This window comes from Patella vulgata, chromosome 5 (assembly GCF_932274485.2).
Source record: "Patella vulgata chromosome 5, xgPatVulg1.2, whole genome shotgun sequence".
Lineage (NCBI taxonomy): Eukaryota > Metazoa > Mollusca > Gastropoda > Patellidae > Patella > Patella vulgata.
The window spans coordinates 63,187,697-63,200,724 of NC_065883.2; the positions used below are offsets into that span (position 1 = coordinate 63,187,697).

General features: G+C 37.8%; 1 protein-coding gene across 1 annotated transcript; it reads left to right on the forward strand.

Annotated features, from left to right (window-relative positions):
• The first annotated feature begins 1,620 nt into the window (after positions 1-1,620).
• LOC126820580 (F-box only protein 44) lies at positions 1,621-12,765 on the forward strand. The gene is made up of 6 exons (XM_050548628.2): positions 1,621-1,788; positions 3,768-4,054; positions 5,714-5,830; positions 6,896-7,016; positions 10,938-11,064; positions 11,653-12,765. The coding sequence occupies exons 1-6, from the start codon at positions 1,772-1,774 to the stop codon at positions 11,806-11,808; spliced, it is 825 nt and encodes a 274-aa protein (XP_050404585.1). The 5' UTR covers positions 1,621-1,771; the 3' UTR covers positions 11,809-12,765.
• The last annotated feature ends 263 nt before the right edge of the window (positions 12,766-13,028 follow it).

Below are 13,028 nucleotides of genomic sequence, written 5' to 3' on the forward strand. Positions count from 1 at the left end.
TACAGGCCAGTACTACCGGGACAACATCTTGGCAGTCCATGTTGTGCCGTTCGCACGACGTCATGGCCGCCGTTTCATCTTCCAGGATGACAACGCAAGATGTCACAGGGCCAGGATCGTTACAGGTTACCTCCAACAACAGAACATCACCACATTACCTTGGCCAGCACTGAGTCCCGACCTCTCCCCCATCGAGCATGTCTGGGACATGCTTGGACAGAGGTTACGTCAACGTCAACAACGTCCTGCCAATGTCCAAGAACTTGCTGCTGCGTTGCAACAGGAATGGGACAATCTGGACCAAAATGACCTTAGACGTCTCATTAGGAGTATGCCACGTCGAATCAATGCTTGTTTGGCAAACAGAGGAGGATTTACCCGTTACTGACTTGGTTATGATGCTGTGGTAACTTTGCTGTTTGACCCCGGGTATCATTTTACCCTTAAAATGGTCAGTCTGTGCCTTACTTAGTCTAACGATCATTTGGAATAAATCGATGAATGTGAACTTCATTTCATTTTGTCATTTGTTTCTTCGTCAGTTTCATTAGGTGACTTTAATAACACTTAAAAATCAAATATCCCCTACTTTTTTTGAATAGTTAATTTGGTGATCTGTGTGCGTAGAATGTAGCCATTGCGCATGTAACTAACTATAAACTTCCGAGGCGAGAGTCGCCGTTAAGCCAGAGCGACGAAAAAGCGATTTTTTCGGCGACTTTTTCGTCGCGTGGCTTAACGGCGACTCTCGCGTTGTATCTAGAAACCCGCCGATCGAAATGGACGCTTTCAGCCACCACACGTCTGGGCCTTTTAATATATATTCTTCAAAAAAAGTAGGGGATATTGAAATGCAAATACCTATACAGGTTTTGATATGATAAATAGTCATGGAGTATGAACACTTGACATGCTTTGAGAGTATGTTCACAGATGAAGAACTTATCGCCTCAACAGAATTACTGAGATGTAGGCCTACATGCGACACGCAATTTAGCGCCATACACGTGGGAGGGGTTCATTGTCAAATTTGTCACCTCAAGGAAGGGTTGATGAAAACTGCCGCGTGCTGGTTTATCTATCCATGTTTGCTTTCCTATCGGTTCTTGCATAAGATTTACTGTTTAGTGTGTATCTTTGCTTTAGTGTGTAAGTTTAATTTGATCGGGAGACGTGTTCGTCGACGTCAACGTCAACCGACAACACTGCAAGAAATGACTGTGGCACTGCAAGAGAAGTGGGTCAGATTGTCCCAAATCGTGATTGGATGGTTGATTAGGAGCATGCCATGACGAATTGCTGAATATCTGAGGATTAGTGGAGCAATTACTCATTATTAAGGCACAAATCAAAAACGTCCATTTTCACTTTTGACGGTGTATTTGCGAGTAAAATGGGGGCCGTCAGATATGCCGCCCATGAACTGTTTATGTTCATTTGTTGGCAATTGGCCTGTTATTAACATACACTGGTTACCTCTAATAAAAACAGCAGTGCGTTTCCACAGTTTTGTATTGTTTCTGAATATCCCCTATTTTTTTTATGAAGAGTATAATATTATACTTTAAAGCAGTGGTCCTTGTCCTACTTACCCATTTTTTTCTCCATTATTAACGGAAGTTGTCTCCCATTATTTATGGTTCTCGGAATCGCGGAAGATTATCACTGAATGATCCCTGATATTTAATAGATTTAGAAGACATGTTTTGTGAATAATTAATGCTGACAGAAGAACAAGCATCTGGCTAATTGCCTAGTTGTTGTATACAATATGTCCAGCGCTCCCAAGTACGTATGACTATGAGTAACTGAAATGAGTACCGGTAACTGCAGTTCTGTGCTTGTTTGTGAGGAAGTTGGCCAGTTACTAAAAATAGAAGTAGCCTACCAGTAGGATGAGTGCTAAATGATAAGGCCAGCTCAATTTTTCGTCATAGATCACGAGATATAAATAGGGCTAGCGCTAATCCCAACCCTAACTTTGGATCTAACCCCAATGCTTACCCTTATCCTAACCTACAATCTCGCCAACAATCAGGTGCCCAAACCTTATTTGCATCTCACCCACCTTGAAAAAAAATGAGCTAGCCTTAACAAATAGATTTAGCCCTACCCATAGGCCTTTTGGTGGATGCAAATTTTGTTTAATAGGAGGGACACCTGGCGTGGTCTTGGAAATGAAATGGGTTTTAACGTCCTACTGTTCTGCTCTGAACTGTGCTATGACTACTATGAGTAGGCCTATGCTGGAAATTTTGCCCGAACAGCGGCACTAGGGCCTATATGCTTTTATCGAATTCCAATTGTCAAGGGATCTTTTAGGTGCATGCCAGTGTGTATACAGGATCTCGAATTTTCGTCCCATCCGAACAACTAGACAGCTGTCCTTGTCAGGCTCTCCATCCTGCATCACTGACAAGGGGGAACCTCGTGGAAAATCTTGATGAACTTGCTTGGCCAATGCAGGGATCGAACACCGGTACCAGGCTAGCGAGCCAGCATCTTACCCACTATGACCTAGAAATGGTTCCACTACTGATGTCTTCTGCCTTACTCCAGTCACAGTAGTGGCTCATCCTACAGAGCTCCTTTGCACAAGTTTTTTAGTCAAACGACTACAAAAAGGTTACTGGCCTATAGCTCCCTTAATTTACACATAAACTGACCCAAAACAGTACTGCACATAGCTTAACATAAAATAAATCAATTCCCATTGAAATAAAGGTGAAGCCTTACCACATATTTATATGATTTGATGAAACCCAACTGCTACGCGAAATTTCAACTGGCCGGAGTCATTGCAGCTTGCGTAATACGTCATTACAAGAGACATTGCTATGCAAATGTAGAACGCATAACCACAAAGAAAAACTGTTCAGTAACTATTTTAGTGGTCCAGTCTTCACTATTTGTCATAGAATTACTTATTCCAATCCAAACTGTAATGATATGTGTTGACAATTGTGCGTTTGAACCTATTTGAACTTGCGTAAGGAGTCTTAGACTGTATCAATTGTAATGTTAAACACACAGTTTAACGTTACAAGTATAGTAACTAACCGTGACCCTGCGTAGTCTTGGCGTGTCGATTAAAGATTATAGTGTGAAATCAGTAGGCCTACAATGCAACAAAGACTACAAAACAATGTAAACTTTAAACAGTCAAAATTTAAATTAGAATTCAGATAGGACCTTTGTAGTGAAGTTTTATACATCAGATTCATTTAAATTCTGTTTACCACTAATATTAGGCTTCATTTTTATACCCCCAGAATGAATTTTGATAACTTGAACAACTAAATCCATGATATTAAATGTTTCGTATACTAAACGTTAGCAATTACTTAATGAGTTGTTATTCTTAATCAGATTTTAGTGTATTATAAATGTTTCATTACCGACAATAGAAGAAATATACGACAACTCTTGTTGACTGCTCGGCCGACTTAGCTGCTGTGGGCGCATATTTCGTTGCCTGGCAATCAAGTAAAATTTATTGAAACAAGTTTTTGAAATCACAAATATGTATATGACTCACTGATATCATACATATTAGAATTATTGATAACAAAAAAAACCACGCGAATTATCGATGACCATGAATTTTGATATCAAACTTAGATTTCTTGATATAAGAAATAAGTTGACCAAAAAATGGCATGCAAAAGTTCTGGTTATCTACATTCAGGATACAGATATGCCAGAATCCAAGTATTCATAACAGATAGGACAATACTAACAAATGTAATGTTGGATCATTGTTTCAGGACATGTGGGCAGACGTCACCAGTAACAAATAAATATGTTGAACTGAATGATGATATATTGATCCAGATTTTGTCCCATCTTCCTCTACGTGATTTAATAACCAATATACCTCTCGTTGATAAAAGATTTAATGGATTTGTTCAACAGAACATGTTGTGGGAAATGAAGTGTCGAAATGGTGGCATCTCCACACAAAATGTCTTACATCCAATTCCAGACACGTACAAGGAACTTTACTTTAATGAAACATATGGACAGAATCTTATCAAGAATTGTTGTGCCACAGGTTAGATTTCATTTTGTTGTAATTTAAATCACTTTGAAAAATATAAAACTTATTACATAATATTGTATGAAATACAAGTTAGTTTATCAAGAATTGTTGTGCCATAGGTTAGATTTCATTTTGTGATTATTTCAAATCACTTTGAGGAATATAAAACCAATTACTCGGTTTTTATACGCCCACATTTTCATGTGGACGTATATTGTCGTCGCCCCTGTCTGTCCGTCCAAAATTTGTTTGTGGACACTCTACAGGTCACAATTCTTATTCGATTTTGATGAAACTTGAAATGCATGTTTGTAACCCGAAGATCTTGGTTTCTTTCGATATTTGCGTATATCAGATCGTAACTTCCTGAATTATGGCCTCTGATTGTACGAAAAATTGCGTTTTTAGCTTGTGGTCCCTCTAGAGGTCACAATTGTTATCCGATTTAAAAAAACGTTTGAAAATATCATCGTTACACTGTAATGAGGCTTGAGTTTGAATTTCGTGAAAATCGGACCAAAACTGCCGGACAAAATGACCGCCCCATGTATGCAAATAATGTAAAAATATGGTATATCAAGGTTGTGGACCCTCTAGAGGTCATAATTTTGATCCAATTTTGATGAAACTTAAAATACATGTTTATAACCCAAAGATATTGGTTCCTTTCAAAATTTGTGCATATCGGATCGTAACTTCCTGAATTATGGCCTTTGATTGTACGAAAAAACAATTTTTATCCAATTTAACAAACCATTTGAATATAATATTACCGTTACACCCTAATCAGGGCTGAGTTTGAATTTCGTGAAAATCGAACCGAAATTGCCGGACAAAATGGCTGCTCCTCTTACACAAATAGTATATCGAGATTGTGGACCCCCTAGAGGCCACAATTTTGCTTCAATTTTGATGAAACTTGAAATACATATTAATTACCCAAAGATCTTGGTTCCTGTCAATATTTGTGCATGTTCCGACCATAACTTCCTGAATTGTGGCCCTTGATTGTACGAAATATCATGTTTTTAGCTTGTGGTCGCTCAAGAGGTCACAATTTTTATCTGATTTATAAAAAAACGCTTGAATATATCACCGTTACACCCTAATGATGGTTGAGTTCAAATTTCTTGAAAATCGTACCAAAACTGCTGGACAAAATGGCCACCCCTCGGACGCAGATAGTGTAAATATATGGTATATCAGGGTTGTGGACCCTCTAGAAGTCACAATTTTGTTCCGATTTTGATGAAACTTGAAATATATGTTTATAATCAAAAGATCTTAGTTCCTGTCTATTTTTGCGCATATCAGATCGTAACTTCCTGAATTATGGCACTTGATTGTCGAAAAAAAGTCTTTTTGTTTAGCTTGTTCTCTATCCATCTCTTGCAAAATGTGGGCGCATCCTGTCTGGCAGCCGCTGGTTCAATCATTTTAAAACAACTGGAGTTGTATGTAGTCCAAAGTGCTATCCAATTCGGTTGCTCTCACTCTCTCTCTACGCGTGGCTTGGCGTGTATAGTACCTATTAACCAGGTGGTCTAGGGTTAGATCCCCATGTTGGCTTAGAAAGTTCCTCTGGATTGTCAGTGGTGCAGGACGGAGTGGCATCATGTTGTATAGTTTCAGGCCTAAACATCCAAAATTAAAAATTGTTTTGAATTCCAGAGAAGTTTGAACACTGGACTATAGATAAAGATGGAGGCGATGGTTTTCATGTTGAAGTATCACCTCGAGGTGCTAGTCCGATACCACCTAAAGCTTTTGAAGAATCTGGTGAACCAAGTGAGTATAATTAGGCCTATTATTAATTATGTCAAAACTTGGTGTTTGTCAAAACATTTTTTTAATGTCAGTTGTGATCATAGGTCACTAGAACTACTCATCATATTTCAGATGGAAATATCCACAGCAGTCAATGAACGACTACTTTTCACATCTGAAAATATGAAGATTTACAATGAAGTATTTCTATACGCCCACATTTTCATTAGGACGTATGTTGTTGTCGCCCCTGACCGTCCGACCATCTGTCCTTCCACAATTTGTTTGTGGACACTCTACAAGTAACAATTCTTATCCGATTTTGACAAAACTTGAAATATAGGTTTATCTCCAAAAGATCTTGGTTACTTTCGGTATCGGATCAAAACTTCATTGATTTTCGTCTGCTTTTGATGAAACTTGAAATGCATGTTTATAACCCAAAGATCTTGGTTCCTTTCGATATTTGCACATATCGGATCGTAACTTCCTGAATTATGGCCCCTGATTGTACGAAAAATCACGTTTTTAGCTTGTGGTCACTCTAGAGGTAACAATTTTTTCCAATTTAAAAATCCTTTTGAATATATCACCATTACACCCTAATGATGGTTGAGTTTGAATTTCGTGAAAGTTGTACCAAAACTGCTGCACAAAATGCCTCCCCTCGTACGTAAATAGTGTAAATATATGGTATATCAAGGTTTATGAAAGTAGCAATACATGTTTGTAACCCAAAGATCTTGGTTCCTTTGGATATTCTCGCATATCAGATCTTGTAACTTCCTGAATTATAGCCCTTGATTGTATGAAAAATCACGTTTTTAGCTTGTGGTCCCGCTAGTGGTCACAATTTTTATCTGTTACACCCTAATGTTGTTTATATCCCAAAGACCTCATTCCCTTTAGATCTTCGTGTATTTCAAACCATAACTTCCTGGATTAGCTTATGGACCCTGATTGTATGAAAAATCATGTTTTTTAATTTTAGCTTGTTCTCTCTCCATCTCTTGCAAAATGTGGGCGTATCTTGCATGGCAACCGCTGGTTGTGTTTAATAACAGTTTTCTTTGATATTTTTTCTAGTTATAAAGAACTGGGTAACATCTTATCAATGGTGTAAAAAATCTCAAGTAGTAAATTTAATGGAGTCAGATTTTGCTGTTTTGATGGACATGTATCAACCAGATATACTTGTATCAGTTTGGTAGGTTATATCTCTGTTTTTATACGCTCACATTTTCATGTGGACGTATATTGTCGTCGCATCCGTCCGTCCACAATTGTTTGTGAACAGTCTACAGGTCACAATTTTTATCCGATTTCAATGAAACTTGAAATATAGGTTTATCACCCTAAGATCTCAGTTCCTTTCGATATTGGCATCTATCGGACCGTGACTTCATGAATTATGGCCCCTGATTGTACGAAAAATCACGTTTTTGGCTTGTGAACACTGTAGAGGTCACAATTTTTATCCGATTTTGTTGAAACTTGAAATGTAAGTTTATAACCCAAAGATCTTGGTTCCTTTCGATATTCGCACATATTGGACCGTAATTTCCTGAATTATGGCCCCTGATTGTACGTAAAAACACGTTTTTTGGCTTGTGGACCCTATAGAGGTCATAATTGTTATCCGATTTAAAAAAACGTATTATTATATCACCGTTAAACCCTAAGGACGGTCGAGTTCGAATTTCGTGAAAATCGGCCCAAAACTGACAGACAAAATGGCCGCCGTTCGTTCTCAAATAGCGAAAAAATATGGTATATCAAGGTTGTGGACCCTATAGAGGTCACAATTTTTATCCGATTTTGTTGAAACTTTACATGTAAGTTTATAACACAAAGATCTCGGTTCCTTTCGATATTCGCGCATGTCGGACCGTAACTTCATGAATTATGGCCCCTGATTGTACGCAAAAACGCGTTTTTTGGCTTGTGGACCTTATAGAGGTCATAATTTTTATTTGATTTAAAAAAACGTGTTAATATATCACCGTTACACCCTAAGGACGGCTGAGTTCGAATTTCGTGAAAATCGGCCCAAAACTGACAGACAAAATGGCCGCCCTTCGTTCACAAATAGCGTTAAAATATGGTATATCAAGGTTGTGGACCCTATAGAGGTCACAATTTTTATCCGATTTTGTTGAAACTTGAAATGTTAGTTTATAACACAAATATCTCGGTTCCATTCGATATTCGCGCACATCGGACCGTAACTTCATGAATTATGGCCCCTTATTGTATGACAAATCGCGTTTTTAGCTTGTGGACCATATAGAGGTCATAATTTTTATCCGATTTAAAAAAAACGTTTTATTATATCACCATTAAACCCTAAGGACGGTTGAGTTTGAATTTCGTGAAAATCGGCCCAAAACTGATAGACAAAATGGCCGCCTTTCGTTCTCAAATAGCGTAAAAATATGGTATATCAAGGTTGTGGACCCTATAGAGGTCACAATTTTTATCCGATTTTGTTGAAACTTGAAATGTAAGTTTATAACCCAAAGATCTCGGTTCCTTTCGATATTCGCACATATCTGACCGTAACTTCCTGAATTATAGCTCCTGATTGTACGAAAAATCACTTTTTTAGCTTGTGGACCCTATAGAGGTCATAATTTTTATCCGATTTAAAAAAACGTATTATTATATCCCCGTTACACCCTAAGGACGACTGACTTCGAATTTCGTGAAAATTGGCCCAAAACTGACAGACAAAATGGCCGCCCCTCGTTCTCAAATAGCGTAAAAATATGGTATATTAAGGTTGTGGACCCTATAGAGGTCACAATTTTTATCTGATTTTGTTGAAACTTGAAATGTAAGTTTATAACTCAAAGATCTTGGTTCCTTTCGATATTTGCGCATATCGAATTGTAATTTCCTGAATTATGGCCCTTGATTGTAGGAAAAATCACTTTTGTTTAGCTTGTTTTCTATCCATCTCTCGAAAATGTGGGCGTATACTGCCTGGCAGCCGCTGGTTATATGACGAGGGGGGTTGGGTGGTCAGATGATCTTATGTGTTTACGCTTTAGATCATATTGTCTGTCATTGTCTGTCAAATGTTACACGATTTCGATCCCACACTTGTACATGGCAAAGAATAAGGTCATCTGCCTCACCTTGTGGCTTTTCTCTATGTTCCTCCAACTGTTCAAGATCCATATGTGAGTTATTGAAATAAAATTGTACCATATGATAGTCCTGAAATGACCTAGTTTGTTTCGAGTGGACGTTAACTTCGTTTCTCTCTCACTCTCTCTTTAAATGGCTTAATGTTATTCTTAATAATCTGTTTCACAGCGTAATGCAAAAGCCCTCTTTTAACTATGTACAAGATGACTGATCTTCAAGTTCATGTGCAGTATAGGTCTACATTTGACATCTCCCCCCAGCCCAAAAAGTTTTGAAAGGTACATTGTCTCTCGTGTAATTTTGGCATATATACTCAGCCAAATTAAAAACTTATCACTCGGGATTTTGGGGACTAGATTTTTAATATTTGGTTTAAGGCAACTATTTTAGTGTTATGTTGTGCACAGACGACCTTGACATCAACAGAAAGCAAGAATACGTCTCGCCGAATGTCCTTGACATTGATAACGTTCATGATGTCACAGTACCCCCCAAAATGAAATTCCCAGACTTGGAGAACAATCAGAATAAAGTGTTTAGTAACGTTTGTGGCCTCCTATAGCGTCTGCCACACAACGTCTTCTCATGGATCTCAGAACATTAGTAAACACTACCCGAGGAGGGCGTCGCCACTGCTCAGCAAGAGCATGTTGAAGGTCCTGCAACTTCAGTTGTGGATTCACGTGCTGACGAACACGTCGACCCAGTTCGTCCCAGATGTGTTCAATAGGATTAAGGTCGGGGCTAAGTGACGGCCAATCCAGGACTTGGACACCGGCATTTCTTAAAAAATTCTAGGTACCAATTGCTGTATGGGGTCGAGCATTGTCTTGTTGAAACGTTAGTCCAGGCCAATGTCTCTGCATAAACGGAAGAAGAACAGGTTGCAAAATCTGATCCCTGTACTGGACAGCATTTAAGTTCCCTTGGACAACAACAAGAGGAGAACGTCCATGTGCACAAAAAGAACCCCAAACCATGACACTCCCGCCACCAAATCGATCAACTTCTCTGACACATACTTGAACGTAACATTCACCTCGTCTGCGGTACACTCGGACCCTGCCATCGGCAAATCTCAAAGTGAATCGAGATTCCTCACTAAAGACAACAGAATTCCTTGGTCTTTGAGTAAATCTTATGTGTCTTGTGGCCCACACAAGAGGTGTCAATATTGGTCCATTATAGGGCCTCCGAGCTCGAAGACCAGCAGCCTGCAAGCGATTTCGAACAGTTTGTGCAGTACCCTTCCACCAAACATCTCTCAACTTGTGGAGGTTGCAGTGACAAATCTGTTTCTAAGATGACGTAATCGTATTGCTTGATCTTCCTGGAGTGACGTCACACGTGGCGCTCCCGCCCTTGGGCGGTCGGCAATGGTTCCAGTTTGAAGCACTCTCATTCTAAGATTAATTATTGTCTGGCGTGAACAATTTAAGGCTCTTGCAATAGTGACCACAGACTGACCAGCATAGAGCCTACCTATAGCACGTAGACGTTCTACATTTGAAAGGTGCAGCATTTTCTAACAAAGATGAAAATAACAATTTTAATTTGTTTTTTCCAGTTCAAGTTAGGTGTGCGTGTTCAGTTTAAGCAAACTTGCATCGATTGACCTCACGAGTTTGTGTTTGCACGTGTTTTTCATCTTTATATGCTCAAAAGTCACGTGATCCACGTGACTTTACAATTTTATGAAATTAAAGGCTTCTTACTACTTACTATCGTTAGAAGCACTTTAAAATTTATTTGACTTACCAGAAAACAAAATTTGTTGAAATTCATCAGTGTCAAGTTTTTAATTTGGCTGAGTATATATGGGGTAAATGAGGTCACTTTGCAAAAACACATTGGTTGGAAAAAGTTCCACAATTGGTAAAAATATTGAAAAACATTTTTTGCATGGCAACCGCTTGTTTAATAAAACATTCCCCAACATAGATTCTATTTTATTATTTCATTGTTAAAACTATAGGCTTTGTGGTAGATTTGACTGTGGCAGTGAATATAAGTTAAAAATCCAGTTACTAGATAAATCTAAATCAGTTATAGATGAACACATGATTCATGAAGATATACCATCTGGCCGTAAATGGAAAAAGGTAATTTATTATAAATATAATAGGTTATTGAAGGAATTTTTGTAGGTCTACAAATTCTTAATAAAACACAAGACAGAGGCATGGCCTGCCTCAAAGTAATGGGAGTGAGGGGGTCTGAGTGAAAATGTTTGTGATACCAAAGCAACTCTCCATGATGAGTTCTGCATGGTGAGAAAAATTTTAATAGCCGAAAATGCTTCTTTTGAAGTTGTCGAATAGTAGCACAATTGGAATTGGAGGTTGTTTTTTGCTAGGCTGATTTACAATTGTAACTTTTAGAGTTATGCCCTTTTACAACAAAACCTAGATAACACTCTGAGATTACAATTATAAAACTAACTTTATGAAATTTTGGTGGGTTGTTGAAAGGTACACTTTCACGAAAGTATTATCGGGTAGTTATTTCCAAAAAAAGTATGAAAATTAAAAACGCCCAATCCTAGAAAGATACTAAATTTTGAAAAAAAATACTTATGGGGCCCACACAAAACAAACATGAGTGTATCCTTAAAAGGCAGTATGCCTCCTCTCTCTAGATCCTCATCAGAAACACATGAATTTATCATATCAAATGAATTGTTTTTGCAGTTAGCCTTCCCGATTTCTCAATATGGTAAAGGTGTTCGGTATTTAAGATGGTCTCATTCTGGTAAAGATACTCGATTCTGGGCTGGACGTTATGGGGCCAAGTTTACACTTTGTATCTTGCGTTTAAAGTTTTCATTTACAACCTCCAATACATAAAAACAGTCAATTTTACAAGTCTTCTTCGTGACAAGGAGTATGGTTGCCTGTCCAACCTTGTGGTTTTTCTCCGGGTCCTCCGGTTTCCTCCCACAGCTAAAGAACCCTACGCGCAAACAAATTATTGAAATAAAATTGAACCATGTGTTTGTCCCGAGTGGAGTGGACGTTAAACCCCATTTCTCTCTTGCTCTCTCGCAAGTCTTCTTGATTTACCACCTCCAATAAATGGAAACATGTAATTTGTACTTGGTGAGCTAATGTGATACAGTTTGTGATACTCAAGAGTGACTCCAGAATGTTTTGATTGGTCAATACTCAATAATAATGTAAATGCTCCACCCAGTCAATTAATTTGTGAAATCTCAAAAATAACCCCTGAACTTGATAAATGTGCCAGTGGTATAGAAACTAGTCTTTACAACAGTGAACAGATCCTAGCTAGCCACCATACATTACTTAAAATAATGTGTTGTTTTTGCTCAATATCCTATTTCTCAATGTCTCAAAAAGTTGTGTTAAACTTTCAGTCTTTAAGACAAATTAATCTGATTGGAATCAGATATCAGTTGCATTTTATTTCTAATGTTGTTATATTGCATCAGTATTTGACATATTTTTTTTGTAAACAATGTTCAGATCATGTGAATTTATTGATCAATCAAATTGTCTAGATCCAAGGTTAGCTTTGAGGTTATTTTGCGCTAGCCCTGTTTACATCTTTTGACCTTTGACCAAATCTGGAGGTGACCTTAAGAAATAAATCTAACTGGATTGAACCTAGAACCTCCTGGTTAGTAAGCCGGTGACATATTCGTCAAGCCATAGCAGCTCCTGACAATCAAAGTACTTTGATAATTGCTTTGTAGCTTTAAAACTATTTGTTATTTTTTTAAAAAAATATTTATTTTCTACTGTATTGTATTATTAATTTTGTAAATAAAAATATATATTATTTTTATGTTTTTTGGGATCTGTTAAATAGAATTCCATCTCAAGAAATCAATCATTTTTAAGAAGTTCGTGTTCAATTTGACCCCAACCTTTTGTCTAGCCAACAGAGGCTTTGGTTTTGGCAAGTGTTAAGCAGTCAGTGTGTCAAATATTTGACAGTCAACAGAAAATTTCTAGATTTTCTCGCAGTGAATTAAAACTGGAACAAAAATAAAGACTGAATTTGACTTTTTCAGGATCATATATTAAAGACCCTATGTGTAATT